Source organism: Artemia franciscana, chromosome 19, assembly GCF_032884065.1.
Source record: "Artemia franciscana chromosome 19, ASM3288406v1, whole genome shotgun sequence".
Lineage (NCBI taxonomy): Eukaryota > Metazoa > Arthropoda > Branchiopoda > Anostraca > Artemiidae > Artemia > Artemia franciscana.
Genome location: NC_088881.1, coordinates 14,704,226 through 14,720,797, shown reverse-complemented (window position 1 = coordinate 14,720,797; position 16,572 = coordinate 14,704,226). Strand labels below are relative to the sequence as shown.

General features: G+C 34.9%; 1 protein-coding gene across 4 annotated transcripts in view; it reads right to left on the bottom strand.

Moving 5' to 3' along the window:
* LOC136039318 (TOM1-like protein 2) overlaps window positions 1–16,572 on the bottom strand; it is a 78,221-nt gene that overhangs the window by 20,877 nt on the left and 40,772 nt on the right. For all 4 annotated transcript variants that reach the window (XM_065722937.1, XM_065722936.1, XM_065722938.1 and 1 more), the window contains exons 5-8: window positions 15,796–15,879; window positions 13,360–13,584; window positions 8,532–8,656; window positions 1,324–1,478 (exon numbers count right to left, since the gene is read on the bottom strand). In XM_065722937.1, coding sequence (XP_065579009.1) covers window positions 1,324–1,478; window positions 8,532–8,656; window positions 13,360–13,584; window positions 15,796–15,879 — 589 coding nt within the window. The remainder of the gene's footprint in view (window positions 1–1,323; window positions 1,479–8,531; window positions 8,657–13,359; window positions 13,585–15,795; window positions 15,880–16,572) is intronic.

Here is a 16,572-nt window from a genome sequence, read left to right as displayed (position 1 = left end):
TTTTACGATTACTATTATCTTCTCTAGTATTTGCGCTGACAACAAAATAATATTTATCCTATAAAATAATCTCCCAGGGATATGTCCAGCCTTAAAAGTGTCCAACTAGCGTCGAAACGGAAAATCAACAACACCATCCAGTATTTGGTAACTTTGTTGGACTCGAAACTGCTACATACTTGTCTTTTCAAGCATTTTAAAATTCAGGGGAGGGAAAAACAAAGTTTAATGGAGAGCCTAATAGGCCTAAGGACTTAAAGTCAACTAGGCTACTTAACCTACCAAATTTTCCCAAGCTAACCAAAGCCTGCTTTATGCAGCCGGGATTTTGACCATAAGTATTTCTGGAAAAACATTAATTACCTTATTATTGAATCATTAATTATTAATTAAGAACTATCAATTTTCATTCCTATTGCATTCGTCAACTTTTTCTTGCGATCGTCATGCGCTACACAGGAAGTAGCGTAAGTAGTTTTTTTACCCCTATTATCTCATGCTAAACTGTCAAGCTGTCTCAAGCTGGTCTCCTCGTGTCCTATGAGCTTAATATGCCACTGAATTTGAAAATAGTAGGTAAGACCCGCCAAAAGGAGTCCTGAAAACAAAATCTTAATAACGTAAGAAAAAGGCTTAAGCCCATCTTAGCTACATATTTCTAAACTTACAAGCAATAATTTCAACACGACCTGTGCAACTTAATTACCAGGGTCATCTCAATTCCAAGGCAACTCCACAAACTACTTTTATTTGTCAAAGATTACATTCCATTTCAATATTTTCCTATATTATTAGCAACTTACTTTAAAATGAGCCCTTAAACTCCCCTCTATGATGTCTCAGTGCCCCACTAGTGCCGATAGAAAAAAAGAATGATATTAAAAAAGAATACACATCATTGCTTCCCATGCAAAAAAGCGATTTTCTCTCTTGCCCAAGATGGAGGGGGGGGGGGGGGCAATCGTCCTATATAAAATTTTTGGCATAGATTTTGCAATGGTCTAGTTTTCATTTCTATATGACACCATTTAAAATTAATTGAAATGATAGTTACCATTTCCAAATCAGATTCAAAAGAAGTTCTTCACTTAACGTTTTTTTTTCCAAAACGCGTTTTTGCCTTCTTTACTAGGTTGCGTCACACACCGCAAACATGATTATGCTGTGAAATCATACCGACCTAAAACAGCACACGAGGCATTTTCAAAAAATATACACCTTTAACCATTCGTAAATAAAACATATGGTTATGGAAACACCGATAGGGCTAGAGTCTTGGAATTAAAGCTATTGGCCAAAACAACTAGACTGGCGATGAGTTACCTAATTGCCGAAGTCTTTCACTGATGTCTTTTTGTGGGGCAGTTTCTTCACCAAAATCAATGAGATTCACGTCTGATGAAGGTTTAGTCGCTGGCTTCTGTGATTCAAGTGGATTACCAACAACAGCGGCCCTCTTCTTATCATACCTTCCAAATCTGCAATGAATAAACCATCAAATTCAGCACTGTAGGGCATAAACCAAAGATTCTTAATATTTAACTTAAAACATAATAACTTATCTACCAAAAAATTAACAAATAAGTAGGGTATTCATATGGAGACAGGTTCACATCATATATACCTTGGATAAAACAAACAAACAATAAATAAAATAAATTAAAAGAAAAACTGTGGTTAGTTGTTCAAGTATTTATTCCGGAAGTATTAGCTTGTTGTCAATTACCCATCTAGAAGAATGATTCAAGTCGTATTTCATTTGGAGCTTTGTCCTATTCTTTAGTTACTTAATCGCATGCTGACCTAATGGTCTCCTGATTCACCCAAGTCTCGATCTCCTGATTCACTGCCTTAGGCCACGAATGTGTTTGCGTGAAAATCATTCTACTACTTTTCCCTTGTCCCCCCCCCAGATTTCTCCAGCAACCCATCTGGAGCTGGGTCAATTCTAGCCAAGCTTACAGAGTCACACTATTGACCCCCGTCCAAACTAAAAAACCGACAATACCAGGACTCGAACCCCCTTTCTCACAGACAAACGATTAAAAGTCTAGGACGCTAACCATTCGGATAGGACAGCTTTCCTCGAATTCGGCTGTGTCCTATTGGTGGCAATAATTTTCTGTATAAATACAAAAGGTCATCTGGCAACTAAACAAGGTAAACAGGAGAATATTTTAGTCTTAAATAAAAAGTTTACAGAAGGGATGAATATACAGAGGAAAAACAACGCTTTAGATAAAGAAAAAATATAGAAAGGAAACATTATTTTCTTTTCTTTAAAAGCTATTCAACTGCACGAATAAACATTCTCAGATTTCTAATCCAAGTTTTCACAAAAGTATTCGAAGAAATGTACGGGATTTTCGACTTTGAGCTACAACAATAAACGCTAATCTGATTATTTTCTGATAGTCTTTTTTTCAGAGACTTCGTTACAATCTTGCTCTTTGTGTCTGAATAGGAAACAATCTTTTTACAACTTAAAAACATTTTATTTTCAATTTTCTTCGTTTTTCCATTTATAATAAGATATAGATTTACAAATTAGGCTATCATTTCAAAACAAAGGAAGCATTAAAATTTTATTAAAATGGCTAACAGGCGTTACCAAGCGAGTGGTTTTGAGAATTGTACACTCTTCCTCCCTTTCATTCATCCCCAAAGATATAATTAATCATAAGTGAAATATTTTTAGTGTTAGACTTTCAAAACCCAACAAGACCAAGCCTGACATATTTCAACTTTGTGCTACTGTAGTATCTAAACGCTTGTCGCTCTTCAAATAACCCCCAAGACAAGTAGCAACCTGCTCGAGCTGCACACTCGAGATCCCCCTATTCCGTCGTACTCCCCTCCCCACGAAGACTTAAACCCAGCTGAGCATAAAGCCTTTATTAATAAATTGTGTTCACGCTTTGACAGCGACACAACCAAAATTACACTGACCTAAAACCGAATGAAAACTGTGGTCCGTGCAAAGCAAACTTCAGGCCAGTAATCGGAGAGTGAAAAGGAATCTTAACAATTGCTTGACGTCTCACTAAAGGAGTCAGCCTTTATAAAGCTGCGGCTAATCGAGTAACAGATGACCTTGACGAATCTTTTCTGAAATTATTTTTTTTTAACTCTTCGGAAAAACTCTTAACTTTTCAGAAAAAGAAGTTTCTTCACAGAAAAGTAAAGAGCGATATTAAATTTGAGATCAGCAGAAATAAATTTCTAGAATAATTCAAACTCAAAACGACCAGAAATTACTAGCAAAGAATAAATGAAACCCAAAACGAACAAAAATTAAATAAACAATCATAGCGAACAAACATAACAGGTAGTGACAATAAATGAACAAATAAATCTTCAAACGAGTAAAAATTAAACTGAATATGCAAATCAAGTCTAAAAAGAAAAAAAAATCACTAGACTACTGCCACCTTCCCTAACTGTCAAAGTCTGAAACCTACTGCGTCATTTGCGTTTTACTGAAAAATCTACGTGTCTTGAACAATCCATAGAAAGACCTAAGAAAATTAAACCGAATATTTGGTATATAATGATATTAATTGCTGAAAGCTCAGCAGTTCAAGATTTTATGTCACTGTAATTTTTATTTTCAATGTTGCAAGTAAAAAAGAAGAAATTTGTAGCATAATTCATTTTCAGTAAAGCGCAAATGACGCAGTAGGCTTTTCAGACGCAGTAGGCTTTTCAGAGACTTCGTTACAATCTTGCTCTTTGTGTCTGAATAGGAAACAATCTTTTGTTTCAACCGAATATTTGGTATATAATGATATTAATTGCTGAAAGCTCAGCAGTTCAAGATTTTATGTCACTGTAATTTTTATTTTCAATGTTGCAAGTAAAAAAGAAAAAATTTGTAGCATAATTCATTTTCAGTAAAGCGCAAATGACGCAGTAGGCTTTAGACTTTTAAAGTTAGGGAAGAGGGCAGTAGCTAAACTCTTGTTTGAAGCGATATTTGCTCGTCTTAAGTTTGATATGATGATTCAATTGAAGTCTTACTCGTTTTAAGATTTCTTTGTTGAGTTATATTAGTACCTGTTGTATGTTTCTTTGCAACGACTATGTATTTAATTTCTATTTGATTTGTATTTCATTGATTATCTGATATAGTTTCTGGTCGTTTTGAGTTTGAGTTATTATAGGAATTTATTTCTGCTTGTCTAAGTTTAAAATGGCTCTTTAATTTTCTTTGAAAAACTTCTTTTTTAGAAAGTTTTTTTTTAATTATTTTCTGCTCATTTTTCATTGCCGAAGTTTCATGCTTATTTTTTTAACTTGCTTTTTCAACATCAGTTTTTTTCAAATCAAAGTTCCATCAAAGTGATCTTTTTTTCAACATAAAATTTCAAAGTTCAACATCCCCTGAAAGTAGTCACAAATAGATGTAGTAGCAGTTGCAAGCAGTCACAGTGGCAAGTAGTCACAGTTACAATCACAGCCAGTCTAATTTCCAACCGCAATAGTAGGTGTAGTAGTAGTGACCCTGAAAGTTTCAAATTAATCCCCCCACCTGTTCCTAAGATATTACGGATATGCATTTTTGATTTTTTGACTTGAATACATATAGTTTCTTTTAACTTAACTCCACATGCCCCTCAACATTTCCCGAAATTTTGCATCAGCACCCTTACTCTTTTTGGATGAATCCAGGATCAAATACTGGGATCATACTGATAAATCCTGCATGTAAAATATGGACAAATTTCATAATTTACATTCCTCGCCCTGGGGGCTGCGGGGACATAACATCGCAAAGGCTCAGCTATTAGATGCTGTGACTATTCTGAATGAAATGGTTTTTTAACATCTCCATCAGTATTAAGGAGAGAATCGAAAAGTAAGAGAGGGGGAGATAAATCCTATATTAAAAAGGGGCAAACTGCATAAATAAACAATCCTTACCCTAGAGGATGTGTGGAACGTTGCATCCCCGGAGCCATAGTTAATAGAACTTTTGAATATTTTGAAGAAATTAAATTTTTCAAAATTTGATCAGTGATGAGGGCAGAATTACCCTCCGGTAGCTCTTTAACGTCCCAATCAGTATCCCCTGAAATTTTCAACTTAACACCCTCAGCCGTTCCAGAAATATTGCAGTTCCTCCTTTATGATAAACTGGTTGCATGTAGTGCCTTTTGATTTATTATAACACACCCCTCAACATTCTCCAGAGTTTCATCTTAATGCACTTAGCCTTTTCGGAACCCAGAATCAAGTATCTCCCATTTTCCTAATGATAAATTTTGCAAGCAAAAAACGTACAAATTGCACATTTTACAAACCATGCCCGGAGGCTAAGGGGACCTGATATTCCTGAGGTATAGCTAATAGACATTTCGATTAGTTTAAGCAAAATGACGATTCCAAAATTTCGATCAGTATTGAGTAGAAGGGGGCCTAAAAGGAGGAGGGAGGGGGGCTGGTAAACTTAAAATCTCTCTTCAACATTTCCTCAAAACACCTTCCAATTTTCGACTTAATGTCCTTAGTCGTTCACTTAAGGAACTAAAACTATTGATTTCCAATCGAAGGAGTCCCCTCAAAAGTTTATAAGACCACCACTTCCCAGAAAAAACCTTATTGTTAACAATGGAAAACTTACATTGTTACAGACTTTGATCCGGGGGCTGTAAGGGTTTTGTCAACCACTGAGTTATGTTTTTTGACTTTTGGACTATTTGGAATAAAATGGTTATCTAAATATTTTGATTGGAAGAATTCAGGGAAAAGCGCAGGGGGGCTGGTTACCTTTTGACCACTTTTGACTCTTAAAAAGGGCACCCGAACTTTCGATTTCAAATCAAAAGAGCATCTTCCAAAGTTTATATGATCGCCCCTTCCATAATAGCCTTATATGTTAACAATGGCAACTAGTGTGACTTATAGCCCTTGCCCCGAGGACTGGGATTTATCAAACCCGGAACCATAGTTATTTGACCTTTGAACTATTTTGAACAAAAAAAAACTGTCTAAAAATTTTGACCGGAAGCATTTGGAAAAATAGGCATGGTTCGGGGGGAGGGAGGTTGGTTGCCCTCCAATCACGTTTGACTCTTAAAAAGGGAACTAAAACTTTCGACTTCAAATCGAATGAACCTCCTCCGAAGTTTATACGAACACCACTTTAATAAACACCTTATATGTTAGCAATGAGCAACTTGCATAACTTACAACCCTTGTCCTGGGGACTGGGGGGGTTGTCAACCCTGGAGGCATAGTTATTTGACCTTTGTACTATTTATAATAAAATGGCTAAAAAGATTTTGATCGGATGCATTTGGGGAAAGAAGGGCCTTAGAGGAGGGGGTAGTTGCCCTCCAATCAGTTTCAACTCTTAAAAGGGAACTAAAACTTTGGATTTTCAATCAAATGAGTCCCTTCCGAAGCGTATGCAGTCAGCCCTTCCATATGAAGTGCCTCTGGAAAAATAATAATAATAATGAAACATTGAAGCCTTGAGGCTCTTTACTATAGGCAACACTTAGCATTGGCTCAAACTACTCATCCCTAAACGTACGAAAACAGCTTGGCGTTTCGAGAAACGCACACTGAAATTATATTTCCTGACACAAAGCGAATAATAAACGTTTCTTACAGATTCAGTGAAAATTGGGTAGGAACGCCTACAAATTGAAAAATTTGCCTTTTTTGTATTTTTACCACGTGACTGCTTTAACTGGGATATGATTGATCACCTTCCAAACCAACTCAATAAACTATACATTAGTGTATAATAGACTTATACGCCAAAGATAATTCACTATGTTCCAAGCATAGTGCAACTGCTACTGATCACAAGTGCTTTCTGTTTTGATAAAAAAAAACTACTGGTCACACATGCTAAAGCTTAAAGTGCAGGAAAAATCACAAATCTCTAAATCGACGAGTCCTACAATCAACCTATGCCTAAGAATATAAATGACTTAATAGTTAATAAAAATCCTAATATTGGATGTGACTTACATTCAAATTTTTTTTTACCAAACACGGCCTGAATATATTGTCACTTGATGATACAATATCTTACTCTGTGCCTACCAGGCACCGCAACAACAAAGGCAGATCCCCAGGTGGACTTTGTCAGACATAACTACGTGAAACAAGGAGTCACAGGAAAGGAGTCATTAACATAACATAAAGAAGAAGTTATTGGGAAAAATAAACTGACTAGAAGAATGAAGTCTAAACTTTTCTCGAGCTAAACATTAAAAATTCATTAGTTTAATGTTTAGAAACACTAAAATTTCTAGCCGCTCATCTAGACACCGACTGTGTTGTTGGAAGTCCATAAAAGATGCCATTCAAAAGCTAAAATGGAATTTCTCGTTCAGTGTTGATTCTAAAACATGGTGGCAAACTCCTCACGGTGCATCTCTTCCATCTTATGCAGATAGTATTCAACCAAGGAATAGTTCTCTCCTACTTCTTCAGTGGAGATATCACCTCCATTTCAAAAAAAGAAAAATCAAGACTCCAATGCTCATCTTTTATTCTGATCACCGTCCTCCGAATCAGTTCAGTTTTAAGCGATGGTCACGATGTGTTGATGCCCTAGCTCCAATCGCTAATATTCTAATCGATGCTTCTGGAGAGACTTGTTCTTGCTGGAATGACATTAAACGCGCCTTTGACTCTTTTGTCCACCCAGTGCACTTTTAAAAGCTGCTAAACACAGAATACATTCTCTTGTCACCTGTTCTATTCGAATTTGTATGAAACTACCATCTTATATCGACACTGAAGATCTTTGTCCATCTTCATGGATTTCCCGATTAATCAATTTTTGCTATGCTATGCTGACAACATTTTGAATACTAGCCAGACTCGCCTACAGATCACATAATTTTTAGAAATTCTTCAAGCTGAATACCAAACATTTGGATAACGACTCAACCCAGTAAAATTCGAGATCATCCTTGTTCGTTTGACCAGTTTCCTTTATATCTCTCGTGAATAACTGTGTCCATCCAGTTGATCACCTTTTTTTTTCTCTGCCTCCTCATAGGTTCCACTATCCACCACACCCGTAAGCCATGAGCAACTAAAACGTCTAACTTTAGCATCTTACGCCTCTATTGGCCAATGTAAACTTCGGTTTAACTGGACACTTTTTGCTAGCCTTTATAATACCCTTGCCCTTCCTCATATTATTTACGCCACCCTCTTTTGGAAACTGTTAGCAAAAACTGATCATCTAAAAATACGAAAGATGTTTAGCTGATTTGCTTAGCATCGACTTCGCCTGACTCCGTGGTAGAGGAGCTCACAAACTGTTACTAAATTGAAGGTAATACCAAAGTCTCAGTTGCTAGACGAATTTCAAAACAGAATCGCAAAGTTAGGCTTCACTAAAATGAATCAGTGCGAATAAAAAAGCAGTAATTCTTTTTTGTTGCTTGTAATTTATGTTTTTTTGTGACTTTTTCTTTTATTTTACTCTGTCTCATTTTTTATGACGTTCACCAATAAACAAACAATAATGACAAACGAATCAAATTAAAAAAAAATACCTTAAGAAAATATTGTTAAGATCATCGTTAAGTTTAAGAAGAACTCCAGTTAGATCTTCATTAGCAACTCGATTTACTAGGCCAATCAGGCGACGTTGCATTTGACGACATGTACCATAAAGTCCCTGGAAAAAGAAAATACATAAGGTATATAGAAACATAAATTCCAAAACTTGTAATACAGTAAAGGAGGTACTTGATGAGAAATTAAATAAGTGAAAAAACATATGTTGGTGGAAAAATATATCTTTAGTTCAGGAACACTAGAAAAACTGTCTCCCAGCGTCTAAAGCACAAAAAAAAACATTTTATTTTTTCAGTTTTAGTGACTTTTAGTCCCTTTCTTTATTGAAGATAAACACACACCAAAAGATATTACACCACCTAAAGGTATTACAACACATAACGACAATGCAAACAGCATAACGACAAACTGTGAACAGCACATCGCTTTTTTCCTTGAATGTAGTTATAGGCCAATGAGCCGTTTTAACAATACATCTCAACTTACTATTAATGGCATCATGTGCCCAAAAAATGTTTCTCCGATACCGATGGCTCCATTTTTTATCCAGGAAAACGTACACTGTAATGAACCATCAGAGAATTTAAAACCATTGCGTCTTCCATACTAGGCAAATACTCTTGTGCTGAATGATAATGACATTACCTTTCATGCATTAGTATCATGGCTAAGCTCGAATTCACAGTTCAGTAGCAATACTTACCGCCTGCAACTGAAAACTGTTCCCTACTACTCCTCGCCACTGCAGTCAACCGAACCCACGCCACAAGAACAAGCTTGAACCATTGCACTGCAGAACTAATCGTTTCAGTGGTTCCTTCGTTCCTCTTTTTCAAGTGAAAAAAATTGTACTTAGTGGTTAATATGTTGTAAATGATAGCGTAAATTAGTTGTAGCAATAGCCTTAATTACGATAGCTATTTTTATTAAATGATTCTTGTCAACATGTGACTCACACTGTATTGTATTGTATTTTATCTTTCACATCAAACAGAAGAAACAAAGCTATAAAAAATGATGATGCCAAAGATGCAGATTTTAATATTTTATTGAATTTTTTAATAAGAAAATCGTTTATGTTTTAATACACTTATTTAGTATTCTTTTAATAAATATATTATTTTTATATTCTAAATTATGTTCTATATTCTAATATGTAATATTATTGTAATAAGAATATTCCGTAGATATCTCGAGTTTTGCTCATATACTCCAAAGGGAAACCACGAACTACAGTTTGGGGAAACCCTTGTATATTGAATATTTCCATCAAAAAAGCACCGATAAACAGCAGTTTGGTATTACTATATTAGATGAAAGTGAGAGTAAAATGGTATTTTGAACAAACATGAATAATCAAAAGAAATAATCTAGCAATTTATCCAATCGATACAGCAGGACCGGCAGCTTCTTTTTAGAGAGAGAAAGAAGAATTTATTCATTAAACAGGTAATAAACAAAGATGGTTACTACCTCCCCTAAAAAGCAAAGCTTGTCCAAGGGGGAGAGAGAGAAAACAAAATCCATGAAAATAAAAGAACACTGGCCCACCGACACCACTAATAACACCACACTCAATTATAAATATATGTAAAAAAATAATTCCTTTACTTTCCTCTGGGAACTACATATCATCATACCCCCCACAATAAATAAAGAAAATGAATGAATCAAAACTCATATTCTACAAAAAAGCAGTTCCTTAATGGTTTTCCGAAATATAACGGGGTCTTCAGTACTCCTCATATTACTCGTCAAACTATTACATTTCCGTGTACCTCTATATAAAACAGAAAAACATGAACCGGAAGAAATGCCTTTAAGTACACTTAAATCAACACTACCTTTTGTATCATATGAATGAACATAAGACCTAACGCAAAATAAATCACTAAAATAGCGTGGTTGAATATCCTGCAGTAATCCAAAATAAACCACAATACGTAAAATTCACAGAGGCCCAAAGCTGACAAAATTTTCAAGGTTGGGTAAAATTCCCGAACAGACTGACGAGGAGGAATCCCTGCTAAAAGCCTAACTGCATGATTTTGTTGAACTCTTATTGGTTTAAGGATAGATGGAAAAGTGAAGAGCCAAATACTTGAACAATAAAGTATATACGGGTGTATAAGAGAAAGATAAAGATGGCGGAGGACAGATTTAGGAAAAATGGTGGAGTTTCTTCATTATACCTATATTTCTTTCTAGAATTTTACTAGTTTAAGTTACATGCTGAATAAAAATTAAAGTTTCATCAATTAAAATCCCAAGTAATTTAAAAGAAGCAGTCCGTTTTATAACTCCATTAGACATATTTAGTCCCTTCATCCATGAGTAAAAGTTCGGCGATCGTGAGAAAATGACAAAATTAGACTCGCCTATATTTATCCTTAGTTTAATTATCATCAGCCAGGTTACAACTTTGTCAACAAATTCCCTCATTGACTTCTTAAGCAGCTGCGCCGTCATAGCTGTGTGTCATCAGCAAAAAGCAAAACTGTTTCATTAGTGGGGTTAACCGTTAGTTCATTTATTCTGTAGCAAAAATTATTTAGACAATTTGGTAAATCATTTATAAATATCAAGAGTAACATATGACCAAGAACTGATCCTCGCGGAACACCTATTTCAACCAGTTTTACTCCTGAGGAAGATCATTTAGTTGAACATGCTGATAACGATTGCTTAAGAACTTCTTAAAAAGTTCGATACTTTTACCCCAGACCATTCACCTCACACTTTTTAAGAAGAGGTTCATGGTCCATCATGTCCAAAGATTTTATCAGATCTAAAAATACAGCACCGACTTTAAAACCTTTATCTAATGCCTAATTGATAATAATTGTCAAATAAATCACTGCCTGTTCCGTTGTTCTTTTCCTACAGAACTTAAGTTGTGTCTCTACCAGTAACTTATGATCCTCCAAAAAAAACTCATCATTCTAGTACTAAAACACTTCTCTAAAACGCGGGAAAGTGTGGGTAAAATATTTATCGGTCTGTAATTTCCTGGGTCAGTTTTGATAACACCCTTATGAATTGGGGTTACACAGGCAACTTTAAAACAATCTGGAAATTTCCCTTGACGAAAGCACTTGTTAATCAATTCACATAAAACTTGAGATGTAATAGGGAATATAAACTTAAGAGTTTGTAAAGTGATTTGATCATTACCAGATGAGGTACTACGTAGCCCATAAATAATTTGTTTAATTTCATCAACTGTTACAAGTTTAAGATGAAGAGGTACATCAATTTGGTCCCTCAGTAAAAATTCATGCGTCAGAGCACTAATATCAGGTACAATTGACTTAGCTAGATTTGGACCAATATTTGAAAAATAAATCTGAAATTCATTACATATATCATCTTCCAAGTTTAAAGTCTCGCCCTTTGCACTAATTAATTGAACAGGAAACACTATTTGTTTTTAATTCAATCACTTCTTTTACTTATCCCCAAGTCTTTCTAGGGCATCCTTCCATCTCTTTAAAATTCTTCTCAAAGTATTTCTTTTTTTTATTTCTTAAAACAGTATTCAACTTATTTCGGTAAGCTTCATATAACTCATTATTTTCTTTAAATGGTATATTTAACTAACAACACTTTTACCTGTGTTTCCATCACAAACAGCTTGATTTTCAGCATACCGAACCACTTTAGCACCACGAGGTGCTGGAGTTTGGCCTTCCAGGACAACGAAATACTAAAAAACCTGCAGTACCACGAACTTTTTGAGTTGAGGTAAAATGCATGCATAGTTATCGTCCAAAAACTTTTACATTATATATCTCTGAAGCGGAAGTGGTTATCCTAATAACGTTAAAAGATAAAGATATCCTCAGTATTCACCTGCATCAGCTCCCTAACAGCGTTATCTCTAATAACGGTAATTCAAATCAAACAGTTCGTGGTAACAAAATGTAGTAAGGACCGACCCGGCTCAATAGTAACCAAAACTCTAAAAAACGGAATTTTGACACCAATATATACATCAAAAGAATCTGATTTTTATGCTGATTTTAAATATACAAGTTTCGTCAAGTTTAGTCTTACCCATCAAAAGATACGAGCCTGAGAAAATTTAACTTATTTTCGAAAAAAGGGGGAAACACCCTCTAAAAGTCATAGAATGATTAAAATTTAGCGTATCAGAGAACCCTACTGTAGAGGTTTCAAGCTCCTATTTGCAAAAATGTGGAATTTTGTATTTTTTGCCAGAAGAAAGATCACGGATGAGTGTTTATTTGTTTTTTTTTTTTTTACCTGGGGTGATCGTATCGACCAAGTGGTCCTAGAATGTCAAGAGAGGGCTCATTCTAACGGATGTTAAAAGTTCTAGTGCGCTTTTTAAGTGACCAAAATAATTGGAAGACAGCTAAGCCCACAGTCCCTAGTCCTCTGGGGATGTCCTGCAAGTTATGAGCTTTGCCCGTTGTTTACACATAGTATAGATTATCGGGAAGCATACAGATGCCCCGCTCTTTACGCTGAAGTTTGAGTCTCTCTTACAACTCCACTTTTTTAAAATAAAAAGCTTTAGCGTAAAGAGCGGGGCGTTGAGGAGGAGAACGCCGCTTTCATATATGGAATAATAATTTTTATTTTTTTTAAAAGTAGAGTTGTGAGAAAGAGTCAAACTTTAGCGTAAAGAGTAGGGCATTGAGAAGGGGACAGTCCCTTTCATATAGGGAACAATTTTTGTTCGTTCAAAGTTTTAATGTCGCTCCTTACTTTCAGTTAAAAAAAAACTCGCTTTTTTCATTTAGTAACTTAAAAAGATAAGGTATCCTTAGTATTTACCTGCATCAGCTCCCAGTCTTCTGCAGACTCTTTTCCAGGTTCAAGGGACTGAAGCATATCTGAGAAAACAGTGATGTTTGCTTCAACAGCGTCAAGTTCTTTTCTTAGTTTTGCGGCAGCTTCAACTGAAAGGGTGACGGGTCCTGGGGTGGCAGATGGCTCAGGCATTTGTCTAACAGGGGACACTGGGCTTGGCTTTGATGGTGGCGTCACAGTCTGCACTGTCTAAAATAAAGTTTAAAACTGAAAAACATGGCAATTTCTGCATAATACGGTAAGTTGAAAAACGTAAATTTTATGCCAAAGAGTAAGTACTTGAAAACCATGCCTTAAACTTCATAGCGACTTCATTTTAGATCCCCGAGATACTTAGAAGAAAGTGGCAAATTAAATTGTTTTTTAATCAAATCATTTAAATAAATGAAATAATGAATTAATTAATAAATAATTAAAACTAAAATACAATCTGATCTATTAAGTGCATTGTTGTTGCTGACTTACCTCTTCACGTCTTGAAGAAAAAAAAAATAATCATCCAATTCCAACAATTGAACTTTGGGTACAGAGGACGGACATCCTTCTTCGACAAACAAGTAGCGATTGTTAGAATCAAAGAACTCGTGGTAATGAACTATAACTTAAGGTTGACCAATTCCGAGAGCAAGGGAAGTACAATAAAAAGTAATTTGGATAACATTATAAACATCCAAAAACCTGATTTACAAAATTATGTCAAATAGGTGAAATTGATTAAATTTAAATCCATCAATTGAAATTTAATCGAATAACAGAATTTGCATCACCGATGGCATTTTTGAATGACTAGATCAAACCAGAGTTTATAGAATATGGTAAAATAAACGCGACTCATTGGACTAAGTTTAGTGATGTTTCAAGTAATAAAACATATTGTGCTGCAACTAAAGTTTTGAGGCACAAAAAAAAAATTTTAGCTCGAGCAAGGCCAACATACTACCGACCAAAAATTCTAAGACAGTCATTGGGAACTACCGAAAAGCAATTTGAGTATTCTTCCAGTTTCAGAAGTAATAATGCCGCACGGTAAGGGTTAAATAATACACCAGAAAGATTTGCTAAAAAGACCAGCAAATTCCAAGCCTCGTAGCCAAAAAAGTAATTCAAAATTTATTTTCCCCTTTTTAAATGAAAGGACAGTCTAGTTTTCTCGGTTACCTACATAGAAGGGATCCTATACTAACTTCTAGAAAAAAATTATAAACATATCGTGAACTAGAAAGGTCACGCGCGACAAATATTTGAAGAAAAATGTGTCTCCACGAGAACTTTCTTCACACATTTTAAAAATGATTTGACGGCGAACCAAGCTCTGCTTGCTTTTTAAATGTAAATTATTTTCCTTTTCTGACGGTAAACCAAGTTTTAGTCATTGGGAAATCAGTTTCGGCTCCCCCTCCCAAACGGTGAACAAGATCTTACTCACCCTCTCCAACGATGAATTCAATTCTGATTGCTATTTATAAACAGACATCATTTTCTACACTTTTTACACATTTAATAGAAAATTTTGTTCTGCTTACTCTTTTTGATGGTAGATCAGGTCTACACTAGACATCATTGCCACAAATCAAGACAGAAAGAAAATGAAATTCCACCAGCACTATCTGGATTTTTAAATACCGCATAAAAACATCAGAAAATAATTTAAAAACATCAGATATACAATTTTAATTATCACTAATTTAATTTTGAAATGACTTAAAATAAGTAACTTGGTCATCCATATTTAATTCATTAGCTTACCCTTGCCGTAAAGGGGAAAAACATGTCAGACTTACAATCAAAGGTTCGGTTTTTGAAGTTTTTATTTCATCGTCATCATCATTTGATGTGCCATACATACATATATATATATATGTATATATATATATATATATATATATATATATATATATATATATATATATATATATATATATATATATATATATAATAAGTAGGTATACTACTACTACTTTAAGGTATACTACTTAATACATACCTACTTTAACCTACTTTAAGTTATTCACAATTATTTAGGTTTCCTTTTTGGGTAATAGGCTTGCTACTTACACCTTTAAATAAGACCAGCAACATCAAATCGACGCCCTATGCACTAGCAATGGCTCTGGAGAATCTTATCTTATTTTTTTTCTTCAATTTAAGTTTCCAGACCTTTTTGTACGACCCACAAAAACAAAACTACAATTTTTCGAAAAAATTAAATCTCTTAGATAGATTATCATGCATGAAGTAGAAGAAAAGGAGTTACAAATTAATTAGCTTCCGGGTGATGAGAGATATGCAGCCAGAATCAGGCGTATCAACGTCAAACGTGAGACTGGATCAGGTAGAAGATAGATGGCATGTTTGATCTACATCTACACAAAGCCTTAAAACACATACATATATACTAACCCTCTTGGGTGTCGTTATAGGAACCATTGCATCAAGATCCATTGGCGGAAATTCAATACCTTTTGCAATCAATTCATTGTATACCTGAAAAAAAATAACAAAATAAAGCAACATGTATCACTAAGCTCGTAACTTCAGATAGGATTTGCGGCTTAACAGATTGAGAGTAGACTTTGATATTCACAGACAAATATAGTCAAAACCTTAAGAGACAGAGGTTAAAGCATCTATAGTAAGTTGACATGTCAACAAGTCCATATGTCAGCTAAAATACAAAAATTTATGTGGAATTGAAAATATTTTTGGAGAAAAATTTTGAAAAAACGGACCTTGATACTTCTATAAACAATTTTAATTTGCACTGATGACAATTGAGAAGAGGCCTTGGCCAAAAGATTTGTCTTACTTAGACTTAGGTCCTCCCACACCTGAAGGCGCATAAGGCAGCAACAGTGGTTCGCCACGACAACCTGTCCTGAGCCCAAAAAAAAAATTATTCTCCTTTTTCTTAATGGCTGCTGAATCACCTAGTTTTTCTTCCTTATTTTATGTTGTCTCGATTTCTTATTTTTTTTTTTTTTTTTTTAAATGTGAAGGCAATAGTTCCCTGAGGCCTCAGCCTCAACTATTGGGCCATCCCAGTATATAAATGTAATGAGGTATCAAATAGAGACCAAGATTTGACTTAAGTCATGTTAACATGCCCAAAAATACGGCATATGAGTCATAAGCAGGCATGAAACTTAAATACGAAAATTTCCAGTGATCTCCAAAATC